General features: G+C 35.3%; 1 protein-coding gene across 1 annotated transcript in view; it reads left to right on the top strand.

Annotated features, from left to right (window-relative positions):
• LOC126744387 (protein PALS1) overlaps positions 1 to 22,350 on the top strand; it is a 463,284-nt gene that overhangs the window by 212,588 nt on the left and 228,346 nt on the right. Inside the window, exons 6-7 of the mRNA XM_050451770.1 lie at positions 8,768 to 8,886; positions 16,553 to 16,732. Of these exons, the coding sequence (XP_050307727.1) occupies positions 8,768 to 8,886; positions 16,553 to 16,732 (299 nt within the window). The remainder of the gene's footprint in view (positions 1 to 8,767; positions 8,887 to 16,552; positions 16,733 to 22,350) is intronic.

Below are 22,350 nucleotides of genomic sequence, written 5' to 3' on the forward strand. Positions count from 1 at the left end.
CAATAAAATATACAAAATTAAAAAAGCTACGGGACCTGATAACATCTTAACGGAGCGGTTACAATTGATCAAACAAGAAAACATTGGAATATTGGTCAAACTGTTTAATGCGGTGTACATTACTACGATTGCTAAAATCCGTATTAATTCTAATCCCAAAAAAATAACGAGCGAAATGATGCAGTGAGTAAATTTTGATAAGCTTTATCAGCTACACGTTGAAGTTCTTTTTCAAAATTATTTACGGGAGAATAAGATGTTAAGCAGATTTGGATGAAACACAATTTGGATTTAGAAATGTTTGGCAACTAGCGAGGCCCCGTTTGTTCTGAACATTCTAATACAAAAATATCGTGACCAGTGCAAGGACGTTTTTGTGAATTACGAGAAGGCCTTTGACAGACTACAATACAAAAAGCTTTGAGATATCTCAAAGAGCATAAAGGTCGACATTAGGGATGTTAGTTATCAAAAATTTATACTAGACATATAAAAGAGCAGTACGACTAAACATGAAGCTCACAGAAGAAAGCCAAATTCTGCGAGGCGTCAGACAGGGCTGCATACTATCACTACTACTTCTTAATATATATTCAGACAAAATCTTTAAACGGGCTACTCAAGAACAAGAATTGGAAGTACAAATAAATGGAGAATATATAAATATTACGGTTATTTTTTCACATAGATTATCATTTATTTACTGGTCAATATTAGAATGCGTTTAATTAGTCAACAAAAGACATTCCCAGACTGCTGTCTAGTAGGCAGCAGGCAATGTCTTATGTGATGGAAAATATTATAGCTATTTGTCCTCATCCATTCCGTGAATAATTTAGGAAATCAATTTGCTGAATTATCCATTTGTTTTGTTTTCATGCCTTATTCCTTAGTGGTCTAGGAAATATAAGAACTAGTTGTATTAATTTATTTCCCACATTTTATTGAGAGAAAATAAATACAATAAATAATCATTATAGATCTTTCAAAAGTAAACATGTCACTTTCACTTTCTTACAGCCTATGTTTGACATTCAAATTTTAGACATTGATGTTTCGGTCAGAACACGCCAAGTCAGGGTAGCTGCATGTATTGCAACCAATTTAAAATTTGATGTCACTAATGATGTCTCACCAATAAAGCTTTTCTATTGAATTAAGTGATGTGTATGGTGAATCATTGATTTTTTTTCATATTTACTGAGTTTGATTATGGTAATGATGGTTATGCAAGGATGCGCTAGCTTCAGTATGAGCGGAGGCTAATGTAAATAGGATTATTCTGATGGATCGGATCTTCTGTCTATTGATGAATATTGAAAGGGGGATTGATTGACGGTGATAGATTGTCACTTCTTGGACTTTCTTACAGGTGTGGGAAAGCAAAGTGCGAACATTGAAAAATGTCGGATTGAAGGCAAAAATTTTGGATTAAATTTTATCATCCGCTAATGTAGTGGATAAATCCCACTTGATCGACAATGTTTCGAGGTATTATCTAAGTATAATATTTTTGGAAAATTCTCTTCGGGAGCTTTAATTTTCGTAAATCGAAATTTGATGTTCGACTAATGAGTATCATAAAGTGATAAGTTGCATAAGACTTTAATTATCTTTTTGAAGTGTAAAATTATTGTAGTTTAAATCGAAATAAAACGTTCTATATTCATTTCTCTGTAAAGTAAATGTGTTAAGTAATTTGTAAGCTTCCCGCAATTGCGACAAGTAATTGTAAATATAATTTCAGTCAATATTAAATTAATATAAGAATTACATTTCAATCATTCTCAAGTCCTTTAAAAAAAAAAGATCACCCAAGTTAAGGCTGCTTGTTAGTTTGTTAATTATATAAATTCCAAAAAGGCATTTAGAGAAACCCGAACCATAGCTTGGTTGTTTCATTCTTGTAATTTTATTGAATAGAATAATAATATTATAAATTTTGACTAATTAAATGCATTCCAATATTGAGCAGTAACTAAATGATGATCCATGTGAAAAAATAACTAACTGACTATAATGTCATCGTAAGTGACAAACTTGAAGTTCTGCAACATCTACTAAATTGTGTTAAGGCAAAAGGACAAGAAATTGAGCTTATGATAAATATCAACGAGACTATAGGTTGAAACGAAAAATATAGACAGAGTAACCCAGTCTAAGTACCTTGGATGTTATATCACCCAACATAAATCTAGCTAGAGAAATAAGGTATTGAATAGAGACAGCCCGAATAACATTCCAAAAAAGAAACCACTATTCTGCAATGATAATCTCAACTTAAAGTTACAAGGCAGACTTCTTGGCTGAGGAACGTGTGGAAATGAACGGTATTGAACGGTATACGCAGCGTAGAGGAATTATTTCGACTAGCACAAAATCGAGAAAGATTTGCCCAAGTACTTGCCAACGGGGTACCTGATATAGTAATTGAAGAAGAAGAAAAAGATCAAAATTTAAATCAGTTTTATTTAAATTATGGTTCAGTCGGTTAAATTTTCATAACTTTAATTTTATTTGACCTATCCATTTTTTCTTACAAAATAATTATTCAATCAATCAATCAATCAATGCTTTATTATCATAAAACTGCTATCTAACACTTAACCTCATTCTATACCCACTTCCAAAAACTAATTGTGAAGCAGAAACGAAGCTAACCTCCTTTGGCGCTTTAATTACTAAACAGAAAATTACAACTCGTGACGTTTGTCATATCAAATAGAGTGCGCTAAGCGTGGATATGCACAAGCCGATGAAAAAAGAAATACTTTAGCCTACGTATTTCCTTTACTATTTCACAGTCGCATGCTTTGTTTTCATTGCGGCTATTGTTTATGGGGGGGAGGGGGGGGGGGGGGAACAGTGAAGAAATGATAATACATGGATAACATTTTTACTAGAAAAAGCGTGTTCGATCGTTCTATGTTCACGATATCCTGTAGAGCTTATATTGGAAGTTGCAAATTAATAAAACATAGTTATCTAATTTGTTATTATTTCAAAAAACAATAAATGGATCTTATAAATTTATTAGGAGGTTTGGCTTTTTTTAACAAAGTCTAACGAGCCGCCACTGATTTGAAGTATAATCGAGCCCCGTCCAATTTCTTCAGATTTTCGTAATTCGATGCTCAATCATGCCCAGCCTAGCCTCTCTTACGGCTTTTGCTTTTTATCAGTAAAAGCCCGCTGTAAAACTTATAAGGTATCTCGAGTGTGCCACTTACCGACTTGAAACTCTTAATAAGGATTTTTTCTCCTTGAAATTTGATATTTTTCTGACAGTTTTTGCCTGAAATGTTTTCCCAAGATGAAGATTTAAGTTAATTTAAGAGTTCCGTCGTCTGGAGAAATGCTGGGAACGGACTTGTTTGTCAGTAAAAGGACAGAAGTAGAGAGCATAATGGGTAATAGTTTTTTACAACTTTAAATGGTTTTTTTTCAATAGTTTTGTTTTTTTTTCAGCCAATATAGTAGTCAAGGCCCACTTTAACTAGATTAGTGGGCTTTAATTTAATTTACATAAATTTACTTACATTTGACAAAATATATATTATCTACCTCTATACTTCGGTAAACTGTTGTGATTATTCTTTTTTGTTGTAAATATCTGTGACTAATAAATTTTTATCTAAGGTCTTATTTGTATTGGGTAAGATATTCTCGATATTATGTATTTTTGAAAACATAGAAAATACTAATTTGTATATATTTTATATCTTTTATAAATTTATTCACGCTAGATTCCTAGATTCAGCAGATGTTTTGACCTTTGTTATTAGTTTCTTCTTCTTTTATAAAATAATAAAGGTGATTTATATTCAGAGTAGCCCAACGAAAACCTCCTGTTTGTCACTCTTCTGGAATATTTTGGGAAAAAACTAATCAATTTTGTTTGTACTTATCTAATAAAAAGCATTTTTATGGATAACTTATTATTTAAATAATTAAATTAAAATTACATAATTAATAACTATTATAGATTTCTTAATAACTTTTAAAGCCCATTAACTTTATTAACAGTATTATATGTGTTAATATACAGGGTGTTTTAGAACTATGGGATCAAACTTCAAGGGGTTGTTCAGTGCAACTGTAGAATCCATTTAAGTATAGGAACCCATGTCCGGAAATGTGTCACTACGCCACTTAGGGCCGTAAGACGCGTTTAAATTTAGAAAAAATATTAATTACCTAAATAGGATCTGATGCATTTATTTTTACCTTTTGTATATGATACCATCACAACAATTGTTCAAAATGTCTTCCTCCAATCTCAATACACCGATTTAAACGCCGCACATGATTTCGGCGGACTACACTAAAAATTTGATCCTCGTTTTGAATGATTTGAAATGCTGCTGTTATTCGTCCAATTAAGTCTAGCTCTGATTCTACTGGAGTTTCGTAGACTTTATATGTCCCCACAAGAAAAAATCGAGCGACGTTAAATCGGGTGACCTAGGAGGCCAAGAAACTGCTCCACCTCTGGCAATCCAATGGTGCCCAAACCGCTGAGCCAAATACTCGCGTACTTGTACAGCAAAGTGAGCCGGCGCCCCATCATACTGAAACCACATTTGCTGTCTAACGTTTAGTGGAACATTTTTAAGGAGTTCTGGGAGAACTTCCTCCAACAAACGCATATAAATAGGTCCTGTTAACCGTTCCGGTAGAAGGTATGGCCCAATTAAATAATCCTCAACAATGCCTGCCCATACGTTGACAGACCAACTATTCTGATGTCTTCTCGGAAAAATTGCATAAGGATTTTCTTCGCCCCAAACATGGCTATTCCTACTATTAAAAATACCGTCTCTTGTGAAAGAGGCTTCATCGGTCCACAAAACATATCGTAAAAAATTTGGTTGTGCAATGATGCGATCCAGAAGACATCGACAAAATTGAACTCTAGGATGATAATCGGCTGCAGCCATACCTTGAACTTTCTGGAAGTGGTAAGGATGGAGTTGTTGTTCGTGTAGTACCCGCCAGACAGAAGCGTTACTCGTATTCATATTCTTAGCGACGTCACGTGTGCTATTTGCTGGTTCATCGGCAACTTGCTGAAGCACCTCTTCTTCAAATTCGACCGTTCTTACGGTTTGAGCAACAAGTATCATGCATCTTGGTCTTAAACATGACATTGAGAATTGACATTGATAAGCGTTGATTTTAAACAATTGTTGTTATGGTATCATGTACAAAAGGTAAAAATAAATGCAGCAGATCCTATATAGGTAATTAGTGTTTTTTTATAAATTTTAACGCGTCTTAGGGCCGTAGTGGTGTAGTGACGCATTTCTGGATATGGGTTCCTATACTCAAATGGATTCTTCTGTTGTACTGAACAACCCCCAGAAGTTTGATACCATAGTTCTGAAACACCCTGTATAGCTGAAAATTTTCTTTATTAATTAAAAATGCGGGTACACTGGACAACAGAGAATCGGTGAATATGTTTGTAAACAAAACACCCCCCTTGCCTCTGAGCACATGTTGAACTGAAACAAAGTTGTTGTATAGGTTAGGCTTGAAAATGTTACGCTTTGGATAATAAAGTTTATATCTATCTTCATTTGTTGTAAAGCTATTTGAGTTTATAATAAAGTTTCAGAAAAAGTGATAAGAGTTCCCATAGTAACAAGACTTTACTTTAAAATTTAAAATACTTCTTCGAGTTATAAAAAAACGAAAAACATCTTACCGTTTATAGGCGTATTAAAGTAAAAGTAAAAATTAATTTGCTATAAAGAGGTAAGTAATACGTACTGACACTGCTGACCTTTTACCTTCATGCAATAATAAAGATTTTGTTAAATCTATTGCTCACAAGCATGTCTTGTTTCAAGCATATCTGGTTATTTATCTAGAGATCCCACTCAACGAGTCCTCGTCTGCCCATCCACTGACTGAGAAAATGCGTGTCCAAAAACAGTCGTACTGGAGTCATAGAGAGATGCCACCGCATCGGATTTAGACCAAGGTTTATATGTTGTATCGTGGCTACAACATATAAACCATCTCCACACATATAAATAACATATCCATACTCCACACCCGAATTAGGAACAACTTTGGTTTCGCCGCCTTCATTAAAAATGACTTAGCATGCAAGCGGGAAAAAGCTCTGGAACCCGCAGGGTTTGATATTACGAGATTCAAAATAACAACTTTAAGATGCATAAAGTATATCTGTTTCCTCTACAGATCATCCAGCGATACATACTTCACCGACCTTGCTGGTAAAATCGATGATCTGCAAGCAAATCATCCAAGTACAGAAATTGTTATTGCGGAAGACTTTAACAAACTTCCCTTTAATTTTAGTTTGCCACTTTCTGTAGTGCATCTGGATGTCAGAATTAGTATGTTCTTACACATCCTGAGAGCAATCGTCATATGGCCTTGTTCTAAGTGAACATTGCGCCACACTCCGCTATTCTTCATCCGTACGAGATCCTCGGTCGTATGACTGCAGTCATTGAAGAACGTGGGGTTTTAGACCCCATCATGTTAGACCCCATCATGTACCTATTGTTCGCCGTAATTGCCATATTAGGGCTATTGCCTTATTTACTGCCTACTCTACGTGAGTTTTAAACGTGAGCTTGCTGTCTAAAGTAACTTCCAAGTATTTGACCTGCTGCCTCAAAGTTAGGCGAGTCTAATACATAATGGGAGGTTTAAAGCCTGTCAAATTCCACCTCCTAGTAAAAAGAATGAGCTCGATCTTTTTAGGGTTGGCCGACAGCCCTGTCTCCCGATACTACTCTTCCACTATCCTGAACGTGACTTGCATCCGCTCACAGACTGTGTTCACGAATCCTTTAAGTTCTAGCTTCCTGAGGAGACTGTCCATCACCAGGCACCAAAGGTGTAGCTAAAGGCAACTGCCTTTTACCCTGGTCTCGACATGACAGTCTCCTAGTGTAGCACTAATCTTCCGGCCTTCCAGCGCCGTTTTGACCCACCTGACCAGATGAGCCGGAGTGCCCCTAGTCAGGAGGGCTTGGCAGATAGTATCTGTTTTTGCCTTATTAAATGCTCCTTCTACGTCAAAGAAAAGAGCAAGTGTCACTTTCTTGTTCTCTATGGCTTTTCCAGCTTTGCTCACTACAGAGTGAAGTTCCGTTTCCGTCGACTTCCCTTTCATGTCGGCATGCTGATTCCTATGTAGTGGCGATTCTATTGGAATCTCCTCTGTTATATACCTGTCTATAAACCTTTCTGTAGTCTTTAGTAGAAATGAAGTCAGGCTTGTTGCCCTAAAGGACTTTGGTTGACGGTAGTTTTTCTTGCCTGGTTTTGGGATAAAGACAACATTTGCCGCCCTCCATGTTAGTGGAACATACCTTATTGCAATGCTGACCTCAAAAACTCTCTTTAAGTAAGACAGTGTAATTTCGAGGCCTACCTGCAACAACCTGATTCCATCAGGTTCCAGCCTTCTATGCTATTCTAACTAAACTCACCCACTGCCCAAGCTATGGCTTCGCTTGTTACTATGTTTTTGGCGATGTTCCAGTCCGGTTCCGGATCTGGTTCCTCGCCCCAAGGTGCAGCGTTTCCTTCTCCAGGAAAGTAAGTTTTAAGGAGAAGCTCGATGGTCTCTTCTTTGTTTGAGGTCCATAATTCACCTTTCTTCAGGCATCCTATCTCGGTTTTCCTGTCAGAGCCCAGTAGCTTCAGAAGTCCTTTGGATCATCGGACTTCGTTTTTGAATTTCCTTCTAGCTGTTAAGTATAAATCCCAGTTCTCTAGAGTTCCCCCCTTGAGAGCGCGGTGGTGCGACCTTCTTATGTCTTTTTTGAGACGGTCCAAAGTATGATTCCACCAGGGCCTGGTACCTCCTAGGTCTTGGAGGAAAAATACAGTATTTACACAGGAAGCATCAGCTACCTATATGGTACACCCTTAACTCGAGTTAATATAGTTTTAAAGAGGAAAGTTAGCACGGAAAATCAAATGATAAAAGGATTAGCTTGTCGGGATACTCCGTAAGGCTGGGTTCTTTTTACTTATATTCAGTCTGTAAATCCTGAAAAGTACTACGTACTCTAAAACTATACTATTTCTGTGTATTCATTTTTAACTCGTGAATATTTATCCCAACAAGGTAGTTTGTTAACTTTTTTATTTGAAATCAAAGACTAGTTTGTTCTGGAGACTTTTTACTAGTATATATAATATTATTCTCTAAAGAGTTTAACACATTAAAATACATTCCCATTAATAATGGTTTTCTCTTAAATAATATAATACTTACTTAAAAAAAAATAGAAAAAAATTATTAGGGTATATACAAAACCGATATTTTATCTAGTTCGGGGGTGTATGCTCTTAATTGTAATGACTCTCCAGCAATTTATGTTGGTTAATTTGGTAAGAGTAATTGTTTCTACAAGGGTAAAAGAACATTTAGTATAGTATTTTATTATTTATATTTAGAGCTGATGATGCCTTTGGGGCCGAAACTCGTATAACTTATTCTTAATATTAATATAAGCTCGAGACTTTTGAACAAACTTGTACTTTTTAGTATTAAGTTATCAATAGCTTCACAACGATTGAAGAAAGGTATAAACCTCATTTTACGAAAATTACTAAAAACTTCATGAATGAATGAATGAATTTTAAAAAAATGAGTGTCTGTCATATATCATGTTTATCCCAAAACATACCAAAAGAGTCACAAATAGGGATGCGACTTTTTACTCTAGGCACCTTACAATGGAATCAACTTAATCATATCTTGTTTCAGTTAAATCAACAAACTATAGTATCAACACAGGACCTAAATGGATTTATCAACAATTCGCCCATTTACGTTACTTCTTTGACGGCCACAGAAAATTTAAACAACAATTCCACAGGAAGCAAGTGAGTGAATAAAGTATTTTTTAATAGCTGCAAATGGATATAATATTATTGACTTGAAATTTTTAAAACCTAGTTACGACTTGATTTATTTATTAAGTTTAAGAACTTTTGGTTCGTTGTTAAAATAAGTACAAAAGCGAACAATTTATAGCAATAAGGGAACATTTATTTTGTTACAATTTTGTCATGGCTTTGGAAAAAATATGGTTCGAAATATCTTTTTTTTTTTAAATATACAGATAATAAATATGCTTGTAGAACTCATCAAAAGGAGTTAATATACCAAAAATCAACCATATAAAAGTTACATAATGGAAAGATAGTAAAACATAAAAAATTGGAAAAACAAGAATGTTTATAATAACACATTTTTTAATAATCTCGGCGAATGCCGTCTAAATTCTTACCGTTTTTTGTTTACTGCTCTTACCGTTTATCAAAATTTGTATTATTTTATGGTTTTCAGTACGAATCTTCGGTTCGTTGTAGCAGTTATCAGTATAATCAGTAGTATGAGTCTATTAAAAGTACGTATTTGATTGTATGTATAGTGAACTAATGAACATAATACTTACCTATGGAGAGTGCAAACAAAATGCAGCCGCAGCATCCAGATAATATGTCGAAAGATCTCCTTTAAGGAATCATCCGGCCTCACGTATGTTTCGAAATTTAGTTATTAGACTTCGTGATATAGGGATGTTAAGCCCTATATAAAATTTCATTTAAAATTTACTTTTTTTGTACTGCGCGACATTATTGTATCGATGCGAGGAGAGCTTCGGCGAGTGGTAGAGAGAGACGTAGTGACGTACATGATTCTTCTTACAACATGTCTGTGAGTAAGCGAAGTTGTTATAAAGAGTGTTTTTTTTTAGAGGCGGAGAACTTTCATTTGGCAACACTGTTTTTTATGACAGCCGACCTGACAGTTCTGGGTTATTTTTAGATAAGTTTGGTTTGGCAATTCATCATAAATAGACTCACGGCGGAGCAACGTTTCCAAATTGTTCAAATTTATTTTGAAAGACATGGTTCTATTCGAGAAACACATCGGGCATTACGTGAGTTTTATGGTGCTCATAATCGACCTTCAGAGAGATTAATTTGAGAAATTGTTGATCGTTTTCGCAATACTTTTACTCTAGTCGACAATACGCATCCCGTAAGACGCCTTACAGTGCGCACGCAACAAGCGATAGCTGCTGCAGCCTAGTGTTGATAATGATCCAAACGTGTCAAATCGTCGTCGTTCTCAACAAGTGAACTTATGTCCATCCACTTTATGAAAAATTTTGCGCAAACATCTCGGATTGCGAGCATATAAAATTCAACTTGTCCAGGAGTTGAAACCCCAGAATCATCTTTTGCGCCGTACATTAGCTGAATGGGCGGAAGGAAAGATTGCTGTTGATCCACGATTTCATATGAAAATGTTGTTCAGTGATGAAGCACACTAACCAAAATGGCTATGTAAACAAGCAGAATTGCCGAATTTGGGGGAATAAGAATCCACGAGCTATTGGCGAAAAACCGTTACATCCAGAAAAACTAACCGTTTGGTGCGCTTTATGGGCCGGTGGAATCGTTGGTGCTTATGTCTTCAGAAATGCTGATGGTCAGAACGTTACAGTAAAGGGTGAGCGATACAGAAACATGATAACCAACTTTTTTGTGCCTCAATTGGAAGTCGTTGCAGGCGTTGCAGAAATGTGGTTTCAGCAGGACGGTGCCACGTGCCATACAGCGCGCCAAACAATTAATTTACTGCAACGAATAATTTTAAGGAATGGACCTGTAAACTGGCCAGCTCGTTCGTGCGACTTGACGCCATTAGATTATTTTCTTTGGGGCTATGTTAAGTCGCATGTCTACGCTGATAAACCCGAAACACTTGAGCACTTGGAAGTCAACATACGACGCGTGATTGCCGAAATACAGCCTGCAGTACTGGAAAGAGTGTGTGAAAATTAGACCTCTACGCCACGTCGTACGACGTACGCGCCAGCCGTGGGGGTCACATGCCCGAAATCATTTTTAAATATTAATAACAAAAAAAATTCTTTAATATAAAAGCAAATTCGTTCATATCAATAAAATATTTTGTGTATAATTTCAATTTAAAGATCTCCGCCTTTAAAAAAACACCCTTTATAATCGATGAACGTAAACGTTTAGCACCATAATAAAATTATTAGAAACAAATCAATGTATTGTGGCGTTAACTTTACAGTGTTACTATTTTACCAAGAGTTTGCAGTGGTAGCTCAGAATTATTGGAGGCTTGGGATTGTTGGAAGGTTCACTTATGACTGGCTATTAAAAAATCTAAACTTGATTATAACTCTTAAATAAGAGGGCGCCACTTAGTTTTTTTTTTATAAATGAGAGAAAACTAAGAAAAACACTTGGTTTCAATTAACAATTAAATGACCCTGGATAAAGTAGATTTAAAGAGGCAAAAAAAAATATCTTAACAATACAACCAAATTATATTTACATCAAAGATATGTATACACCTCATGTTCTGTAATCTGTTAAATGCTAATAATTTACTATAAATTAAAATATGAATAATGTTGATATGATTAAAATAAGTTTGTCAAAAGTAACATTTAAATTATGATTTCACTATTAGGTAGATTTCAGCACTTGAAAAATAAATTGCAATTATTAAAGTTTTTAGTAAATATTTGTATTACGCAGGGGAAAGTTCATGAACCTTTTTATCTAAGGCATATCGGCCTTAACCGAGTTATATCTACTTAACCACCAAAAAAGGTACTGAAAAATACTGAAAAAAAAATAACTAAAATTATAGATAAGAAATTGACGTATTAAATTATGATATTGATTAAATATTTGTAGCAATAAATTGAAATTAAAAGTATATTAATAAAAATGTAAATAAGTGAGACAAATCTATGGTTAATAATATTTAAATAAATGGAATAAACTGGCCTGTGTATTCCGCCAAAAAATGAACGGCTAGCCTTCAAAACCGAGGCTGTGAATGTATGCCATTTGTAGCTTAGCTATCCGGACTGAGAATATCTAATACTAGCTCTAGTTCTGGCTCCAACTCCACCGCTTTCAGCAATTTCCCGGGGAAATCAAAAGCCTGCAGCCATCAACAATTGAAGAAGAATAAAGAGGAAAACGGAAAAGGAAAACCCTAAAACAACGGTTGCCATTGTATTCTCTGTCGATAAACATGAATGGCGTTCAAAATGTGACACACTTACCTTGCTAAGTTTCATTATCTATCCATCAAAATCTTGGGCATCCTGCACCAGAATTATGAAATAAACAGTTCCCTAAAGGAACAAGATTAAGGACTATAAATTACAAACCATATTGGCTACTTCCTGCTTCACAAACTTCGGAAATAAAAAAAACTGGCCTTTTACGTGTGCTTCTACCTGCAACACGGGAACAAGTCCTCGAAAAATGGATGCAGTACCGACTAAACATAGATAATATCATATTAATAACTAGAAAAAAACTGCGCCTAAATAAGTAACGACCCCACCTCTCGCCTGAGCTGTCAATGTCAATCCAATCAGAGAAAACATTAATTAAGACCAACCAGAAGAGTGACGGACCGTCAACAGAAAGCATGAATAATTAAACCAGGAGAGTGATGCGTTACAGTAGTAATGTGTCATTGACAGTGTGAATTTAAAGAAATATCGATAAAAGAAGTTGACTGAAATTATTAATATAATTATTGAAATATCTATGGAGCGTTAGTGAAAATAGGAGTAGAAAAATAAAACGCTACAGTATATCATTTAACAATCAGCATCATGTGTAAGTTATGTGAGAGGACAGGTGGTCCTTGGGGAAACCCATTGAATCAAAACCCCTTCAACAGGGTATTTAAAAAAAAAACACGAGAAGACGACGCTGAAAGATCTGCTAAAACTAAGATGTTTCAAATTGAGGAAGATATTTTTATTAAGAAGACGACCCAACAATGATTATTAGAGCTACAGCAGCTCAAGTTGAAGTTTCTCATAGTAAAGTGTGGAAAACAATACGACAATAACTATTGTTTTTATCGTTATCAACGGGTACAACCTGAAGATCATCCTGGAAGAGATATATTTTGCTAGTGGCTTTTAGAACAGTTCGGCAGAAATGAAGATTTTATGAAATTCATTTTGTGTACATACAGGGTGGCCAGATAAGAATGCAAAGTGCTGTATTTTGGAAACTATTCGTCGTAGAGACTTGCGGTAAAAAATGACTAAAGTGGCCAAAAGAATACCGTGGAAAATATTTTTAGATTTCCAAGATGGTCGCCAGGGGGCCTTTTATCATTGAACCTTGAAAAAAGACAAATAAATAACAATAAATATCGGTATAATATCGTCTTATTAAAATTATATGATAACTAAATATTCTTTCTTCGATATTTCAGGCTACGAATAAGATATCGAGATACGGTTTTCACTGGCCTATTTAGCTATCATTTCACCAAATTTTTATAAAAAAAGTTATATTATTGCATTTAATTTTTTAGAGAATTTTGCAATTTTCTGTTAATAGATCAAAAAGCGTGCTTTAGCAGCATTACTAAGAACTGGACATATCACAGATAAGATGAATTTGATGGAGCAATAAATGTTTTTTCCAACGAGACCAAGTTTGTTCAAATCTGTTCAGTCGTTTAGGAGTTACAGCTGTTTATTTAAAAAAACATTGAATTATCCCCCACCACTTTATTTTAATAGATTCGTCACAAAGTGTTAAACAAAAATTACTCGAGTAGAGCTCAGCTTTAAAAAGCATAAATTTTTTCGTAACATTTACTGGGTAGATTTCAGTGAAAAATCACTTATAAGGTTTAAGATGGCGGTTACGCCCCCTGGCGACCATCTTGAAATCCTAAAAATATTTTCCACGGTATTTTTTTAGCAACTTTAGTTAATAAATATAATAAAATTTTTTACCGCAAGTCTCTACGACGAATAGTTTCCAAAATACAGCACTTTGCATTCTTATCTGGCCACCCTGTACAGACAAGGCCACATTTACAAGAGATGGAGTGTGGCATGCATATGGACCCTACTTTTTTCCACCTCGACTGACCGGTGAAATTTATTTAGATTTTTTTCGACACAAACGGCTGCAATTATTAGAAGATCTTCCTTTAAATGTGTTTTCGGGTATATTTTCCTGAGACGTCAGTATAAAGCACGTTGAGAGGACTGAGAAGCTGCCAAAAAAGTTATGATATATGGGAAGATCAAATGGGCCATCAACTCATTTGAGCCCTCTAAATCTACTGGCCAGATGGAACCAGCAATGCTGCAAGAACGATCAGATGTATTAATAAATAAACTTACTGAGATATTAAAGCCCAGTCTAGCTTATGGATATATCCCTATGAGATGGAGGCCAATACGGGTTGCTTTTATACTCGGAAAAACTGACTATTCTCAAGCCAAATCTTTTAGACCGATAAAACTTATGTCTTTTTCTTCTGCAGACACTAAAAAAACTTCTTGACAGACACATTAGGGACGGAGCATTGATGAGAACCCTCTGCTGCAAGATCAATCTGCTTACACCTCAGGCAAATCGACAAAGACGGCACTGTATAGGTTCGTAATTTTGCTAGAGAAGACTCCGGATTTTATGAGAGAGGTGTTATTAGCTGCCTTTTTAGAAGTCGAAGGAGCTTTTGATAATACACCTTTTGAATCTATTACAAGGACCGCAGGAGATCTTGGAAGAGACGAGAGATCATGCAGATGCTCAGAAGCAGAAAGGTCTCAAGACCAGTTACCTTAAACTCGAAATTGTATCGTTTACTAAAAGAGGAAAAATTGAGGACCTTGGGCCACTATTCTTTCATGGTAAAGAAATTTCTATGTTGGGAGAGATAAAATACCTAGGGGTTATCTTGGACTCCAAGTTAAGCTGGAACCAACATCTTGATAAAGCAATCAAAATCAATTTTATTGACTACCAAACACCTGCATAGACAAACTTAGAGCTTACAGCCCAAAATGGCAAACTAAATCTATACCAGAGTAGTGGTGCTTGCTATAACTTATGCTGCACTAATGTGGTAGCCAAAAACCCTGCATGTAATAGCAAGGCTTAAGTAAGGCAAAATATAAAGAGTCGCATGTCAAAGTATTGCTTCCGCAGACTTTTCAAAGTTGCATATTCAGCAGAAAAAGAATGGAATCACAGCAACCGCAGATCAGACGGAAATCTTTTTTAATACATAGATGGAACCAAGACCGACGAGGTAACGGAAGCTGGCATTTTTGGAGAAAACCTAAGCATGAAATGTCACATTCATTTGCTTGGAAGACCTGCCACGGTTTTTCAGACAAAAATATTTGCGTTGCTAGAATGTTTTAGGGAAAACATTAGGAGAGCATATACTAATAACTAGATCCTAATAATAACAGATAGCCAAGCCGCCCTAAGAGCCCTATCGAACCCTAGGGTTTTAGCTATTAGCATTAAAGCTACTCAGTTAGAAGATCACCGCAACTCAGTTAGGCTTATTCTAGGGAATGAAAAAGCTGATGAACTAGCAAGAAAAGGCTCTACGGCAAATTACATCGGACCGGAACCTGCACTAGGAGTGCCAAGAAGAACCATCCGCAGTAATATCAGGGATTGGGTGAAATGAAAACAAGCTCAAGCTCACTGGATAAAAATCAGAAAGCCGAAGACAGAAAACACGTTTATGAACTTTAAAATAGACGAGAAAATGACTAGAGACCTGCTTACATTTGGGAGGAACAAACTCAGAATGCTGATAGGTATCAGAACGGGATACATGGCCGTTAAACGACACGTGAATAGAATTGGAGTATATAATAAAAGCCTTAATATCCGATTGTGCAAAAACGAACCAGAAACAGTCCGATACGTTATTTGCAACTGCGAGGCCTTGTTCCGTAAAAGATAACAAATATTTGGAAGAGATACACTGAACTCACTAGGTACCACAGCCGAAAAGTCCTGAACTGGCTGGTAAAGAGCAGCGAGGTCCTAGGCTGGGTAGTGTAGATGTAACATCGGGGTGAGCACCATAAGCCTACAGGCTACATACACCTCAAGTATTCAGGCACAATGGACGAACCCCAAGAGAGGAAAAAAAAAGTGAGACAAAATATTTGGTTTCTGCATGATGGAGCGCCACCATATTTTAGGCAAGAAAGTCATCAACATCTAAATAATGAGTCTCCGAATACGGCGCAATGGACCCATTTCTTAGCCTCCTCGTACCCCAGATCTAACGCCTCTGATTTTTTTCTGTGGGGCTATTTGAAAGAGTTGGTCTATCATGATTGAACAGTAAATGCTCTATAAGAACTTTAAGAGCGCAATAAAAAATCTTGTGATTTAATTCGCTAAATGTGCTAAGCACAAGGCCAAAAAACGAAAAAAAAATCGTGGACACCACGATTTTATTGAAAACTTAAGAAATTATCGAAACTTCTAAAGAATCGTGGATTTGCCGATCATGTGTCGAAGTAACTGTCTTATTACGCAACTTTTATAAAAGTTAATTTTATTATAATAACTTCTTTTGGTAAGTTCTGCATGGTGTTGAAATAAATGACTTAACTTTAAAAACACCCTATATTTTATAAGTGTATAAAGTACTATTCTTCGTCTCTATTATTAGGTCCGGAGGCGCACTCGGATCTTCCACATCTGTGGTGGCCGTGCATCGGAGTGCTGGAGGAGACAAGTGTAAACCATTAGCTCATCAATTAAAAAACGACGTGGGCATTACTGCACAGCCTCCAGAGCAGATTAGCGCAGCTGCTCTGCTCGCTAATCATATCGGAGCTCCTATCAACAGGTTAGTAAGCAATCAATAGTAATCATATTACATATCTCAATTTGTAGATGAGTTGTTCATATGAATATAGGTCCCTAACGTCTTTAATCACGAACACTATCACTAAAGAAATACAAGTAACGTTCTAAGTACGTATAGAATAATGAAACGTATTTATTGAACAGTTGATATAACCTATGATTGTATAAGTTGCTGATGCTGAATGTGAAAGTGGATGAAAATAATAATATCTTGTATTTTTGCAAAGAAGCGACCATCCATGCTTTCCTCAAAAAGTCCTCCATGCTTTGAACAGGAGTCTTGTATACTAATGATTTTAAATATTAAGGAAAAGAAATCGAGAGGATTGATGTCGGACGATCTAGGCAGCCATAACTGTGGTCCTCCTCTTCCAATCCATCGATTTAGATAATTATCATCTAGGAATTCTCGCGCAACGTCACTGTGTCCATATGTACCGTAATGCATATACCATATGCGCCGTCATTCTCTAAGAGGAATTTCCTCCATTAATAGGTAGCTCAAATTCCAAAAATCATTGATACTCTTTGTCGCTAAGTCTGGGGGAAAGGAAAGAGTGGCCAATCAAATCGTCATTAATAATTCCAATCCCAATATTGATCAAAAAGTCGTATTGCATATTATTTTCAACTAAGGCATGGAGACTTTCTTCAGACCATACGTTCTGTTCCCGAAAAACATGCTTTATCCATGAATAGTATTCGACTTAGAAAATGTTGATGTAACGTTACTTTTCACGCAACCAGTTGTAAAAATTAACTCTTATAAGAAAATCGCAATTTTTCATATACTTGTTATGGGGTCCTCATCGATTGCAATAAGCACAGATAGTTGATTTTGGATGGTTTTTACACTTGCTGGTTTTCCTACATGTGTGGATCTCTCGAAACTGCCTGTTTTACATAGTTGAGCGTGAATGTTGTCGAATGTTTGTACATTAGGTAGCGGTGGTTGTGTAAATCGATCACCATTCAACCGTAGTGCTCGTCCAGAGTTATCCAGAGCCATTGTGTAGACGAAATGCATATATGACATTTCTTAATTACTGAACTGGACCATTATGACAATTAGTAATTACCAAAACTTAAAAATATTTGGAGGTTTTGGATAGAAGGATAGAATGGGTAGAAGAAAACCAATATTTGACAGCTGTCGAATTATTTGAGAAAATAAATGAATTGAATTGTTTTCACGTCGGTCATAAGTATCTAGATAAGTACAATGCTTAAATATTAAAAGTATTATAACCAAAACAAATCGCTGTGATGCAATATTTTCAAAAAATGCTGGGTAACATTATCGATGCGCTAGTGGAGGGTTTAAAAGCAATTGTAAATCATGGAATATTCATCACAGTTAAAATTTGTCAACATACTTTATTAACACCCTGTATATGGATAGTAGAAGAACTACAACATACAGGTTGGGGAATCGATCATTACATATAGAAGAGAGGTGCTTAAAGGCGAAATATGGCTGCGGGCACACATGCTAAGTAGTTGTTTTTCAATACGACGTTAGTAAGCGTCTGACTTCGAGGGGAAACAACTGCGTCAATTGCAATAACATTTAGTAAAATAAGACGCAAAAGTTCAGGCAATTCTAAAGTATTTTTTTGATGCAGGATTTACATACATTAGTGTGCAATCGTAATCACAGTCAAGTCTTTATGCTGCGTATTGCATAATCAAAATAAAAGGGTTATTCTATTAAAAAATATATATAAATTCTGATAAAAGTAGAAAAATGTAAAGAGTCTGCAAAAATAAAAATAAACTTCACAAAAATTAATTCCTTGAATAAAAGACGCAAACAGACCTACTTCTTTGGCTAAATAATAAGTTAACTTATCCTAAATTCTATTTCGTACTTCCAAACGTTTTTGTTAAAATGGAATTGGCATATTTAACAAGGCTTCTTTCGCAGCTCTTCTAAATTTGTTGGTCTACTAAATTCATATTTGTAAATAGCCTCCTTTACATAAAAAACAAAAGTCATTTAAAGGCAACTGTGCAAATCTAGAAAGCCATTTAATATTGCCAGTTCCACTAATAAGACGATTAGGAGAAGTGTTTGTTAAACATTTTCTTACCATAATGAAAATTGAGCGATCCCAGGGAAGATTTCAATAACAGGAAGAACTTGGTTTTGCAGCAATTCAAGGTATTTTAGGGCATATAAAGTATTATCAATAAAAAATTGCCCTATAATATGGTTGCCGAAAATTCCAGCCTAAACATTTAATTTTTGAGAATACTGAGTACGGAATTAAAAACCTTTGTGCTTATTTTCTCGAGACCAATACCGAACAACGACAAGATTTTGTTTCCCATGTAATAGAATAGAAGATTCTTCTGAAAATAGAATATTTCGTAAAAAAATTGTTTTTTCATTTTTTTATTTGCTTTTAAAAAATTGGAAATGGAATATTTGAAACATTTGTATTTATGTTTTTTCCAAACACTGGTAACAGTTTTATGGTCCATACCTAGTTCCTCTCCAGCACTTCTACTTAATCGTGTTGAATCCACTGCAAATCATTTGTTCAAAATGTCTCAAAATTCGAAACCATATGTAAAATTGTTGTTTCCCATGGAATCGGTCTATTTTTAAATGTAATTGAAAACAAATTCCTACATTGTTGCGGAATTGGTTCCATGAAATCATTTAATCATTTGAACTGTTTCGGAAGGAGTATAAGCAGACATATTAAGTTGAAAAAAAAATAACAACGCTTTAAAATTCAATAGTGCAGTATGCAGTCACACAGCAAAATGAGGCATGCCGATATTATCCCTTTATAGGGCAGAACTCTGGGGGTTACTTAATACAGACAATTTTGAAAAATACCTTCTAAGTATGTTACTTTTAAGAAATCTTAAGTGTGAAAAGAAAGTTTTTTTGATTTTATTTTGAGTTATGGGGTACATATTTGTACCAGAGAGCCATTCTGTAAACTTACTAACCAATATGTTTAGTGGTACATATGTGTACCACATAATATATTATAAGAAATTATTTATAATAAATAAAACATATTGCATTTGCTTGTATCTGATTTATTTAACAGAACTTAAAATAGCATTTATTATTTATTTAAGGTTAAAACAGTAAACAAAAAAATTAATTCTTAAAGAAATACATATTATTTGGTATATCATCAGACATTTTTCATATCAGGTTATGTTCTAATAATACATAAAATCAATCTCCATCCATATTATAACAAATAAACCCTTATTATTAGGTAGTTATCATAAAACAATATTATTGTTTTATTTTTGTTTCTATTAATTTATTTTTTTTATCAATCTAAAAAAATACTTTATTATGGTATATGTGTATAAATTATATAAAAAAAAGATGTTATACGACAAGATTTTCAATAAAAATAAGCCTAATTTACGACTTTTGTGCCAAAATACGTATCTTCAAAAAAGACCTGGCAAAAACATGTTTATTATTATCATTCATCTAAAAATAACGACAAAAAACAAAAATAAACAAATTTCGTTAAGAGTTTTGTTTAACGCTTAGTGGTACAAATATGTACCACTTTTGTTTCTTGGAAAAAACATCGTAGCGGCACTGATATTTCATCCGTGGTTGGAATAAATTTTTACTATGGTATATACCACACTAGTTTAAAGTAGTAGAAACTCTGTAATAAGCATTTCCTACAAAATATATCAGGTCATTGAAAATGTTTATTATAACCTAAAAACGAACATTTACCAATATTCGTCGTAAACAAGGATTATTTATACAGACATACTAAAACTTTTAAATTAATCTATAACTAACTAGTTAGTACTTACCGTCTATATCAAAATTTCCACTAAAAACTTTTACCACATTTAAAAAAAAAGGCCGAAACTCTAAAAAACTCTCTAAGAGCACTGTAGTTTTTAAAAATATCAGTAGTATATATTTGTACCACTTTAAGACGAATAGTGTACTTATTTTGTACTAGATGGAGCTGAGAGTAAATGTGGTGTGGGGACTTGTATCGCCCTCTCACTCACTCCGAGAGTGGAGGGGAGGCTGTCAATTGTCAGGATGTATTCGATCCATTATGGCGGATTTGGCATTGAGTCGTGATAGAGACTGGTTGTAAAAGTCGTTGACTTCCACGTGTCTAAGCTATATAGCCGTTTACTTGTACGATTGGTACAATAAAGTATTGTTACCCGTTAACGAGTGTATTATTTTGGTGTTTAAGAGTATAGGATCTCTCGTCTGGTGACTACAAAACCTACAGTGGTGTAATACTGTAATTCAGCAGTGAACTAGTACGCTATTTGGTAATTTTACCCTGGAACGGTGATGTGATCGCTCAGTTGTGTTGTTAATGAATTTTATTGAAAAATTGTGCCGTCTTCAGTATTCTTACCACCAATTTTTCCCATCTGCCATCGTGTGCGTCCAGCTTTGTGATTGTTCGTATTGCTAGGCAGAATATTCTGGCACGCAGTTGCTGCCGGTTGAAATTGTGCTGTGTGCAGCCGGCTTTTTGCAGTTCGACTGTTGGCCGCACTTGTTGGTAGTGTTCGTACGGTTGATGTTTGCCGGTTGCTGGATGTTTGGCTGGTTGCTGTACTTTGGGGCGCGACGTTTCGCCACTTGACTCTTGCATCTCGCCGTCTGACAGCAGGATCAGCTGATTTCAAACTTCAAACTTGTGATTGAGGGATCAGCTGATTTGATACTTCAGTACAGTGCGTAAAGGTACAAAAGTTTAAATTTCTTTAGTTTTTTATTATGGATGTGTGATAATCATCCCTTTTGATTAATTATCGTCACTGTTTTTACTGTATTAAATATTGTGTTGGAAACTATTTTTAATTTAAAATTAGATCATATTTTTTTATTTTATTCATTTATTTCACATATATTATTCATTTTGTTGCCATAATGTCGGCTGAAGAGCTACAAGTGCAATTAGATCAAACTAATGCTCAACTACGTGATGTCAGGGACGCCCTGGCTAACGTTATTGCCGGTAATGGCCGTAATGAAGGCCGCATCGACGCTGTTTCTCCTAAAATTCCCAAAATTATAACTTCTGACATTTAGTGCTGGCTTTTTCAGGTCGATGCCGCTTTCCGCCGTGCCAATATAACTGTAGATTCTACAAAATTCGATTATTTAGTTATGGCTATTGACGATGCGGAAGCCTTCAAATGTATCAGCTCAATTATTAAATCGAGTCCACTTCCGGGTGATGCGTTTGAACAAGCAAAAGCCAAGCTTGTTTCACGTTTTTCCTTATCTAAAGAGGACAGCTTAAAAAAGTTATTAAAGGGTCGTGTCGATGTTAATTGCAAACCTTCTATAGTATTGAGTCAACTTCGTGATTTGAATGAAAGTAACCTCTCGGATCAAGTTCTTAAAACAATCTTTCTCGATTGTCTTTCGCAACAACAGCGCGACATTCTAACGATTGTATCAGACAAGGACCTTGAAACTTTAGCCACTATCGCCGACAAGATTTCGTGTCAACCTGGTTCGAACGCTGAATTTCCCCAAGCTTTCGGGGTGTTTAAAGAACCCGTGCCATCATTGCCGGTAGACCGCTCTGAATTTCAAAAGCTCGA

Source organism: Anthonomus grandis, chromosome 14, assembly GCF_022605725.1.
Source record: "Anthonomus grandis grandis chromosome 14, icAntGran1.3, whole genome shotgun sequence".
NCBI classification, from domain to species: Eukaryota; Metazoa; Arthropoda; class Insecta; order Coleoptera; family Curculionidae; genus Anthonomus; species Anthonomus grandis.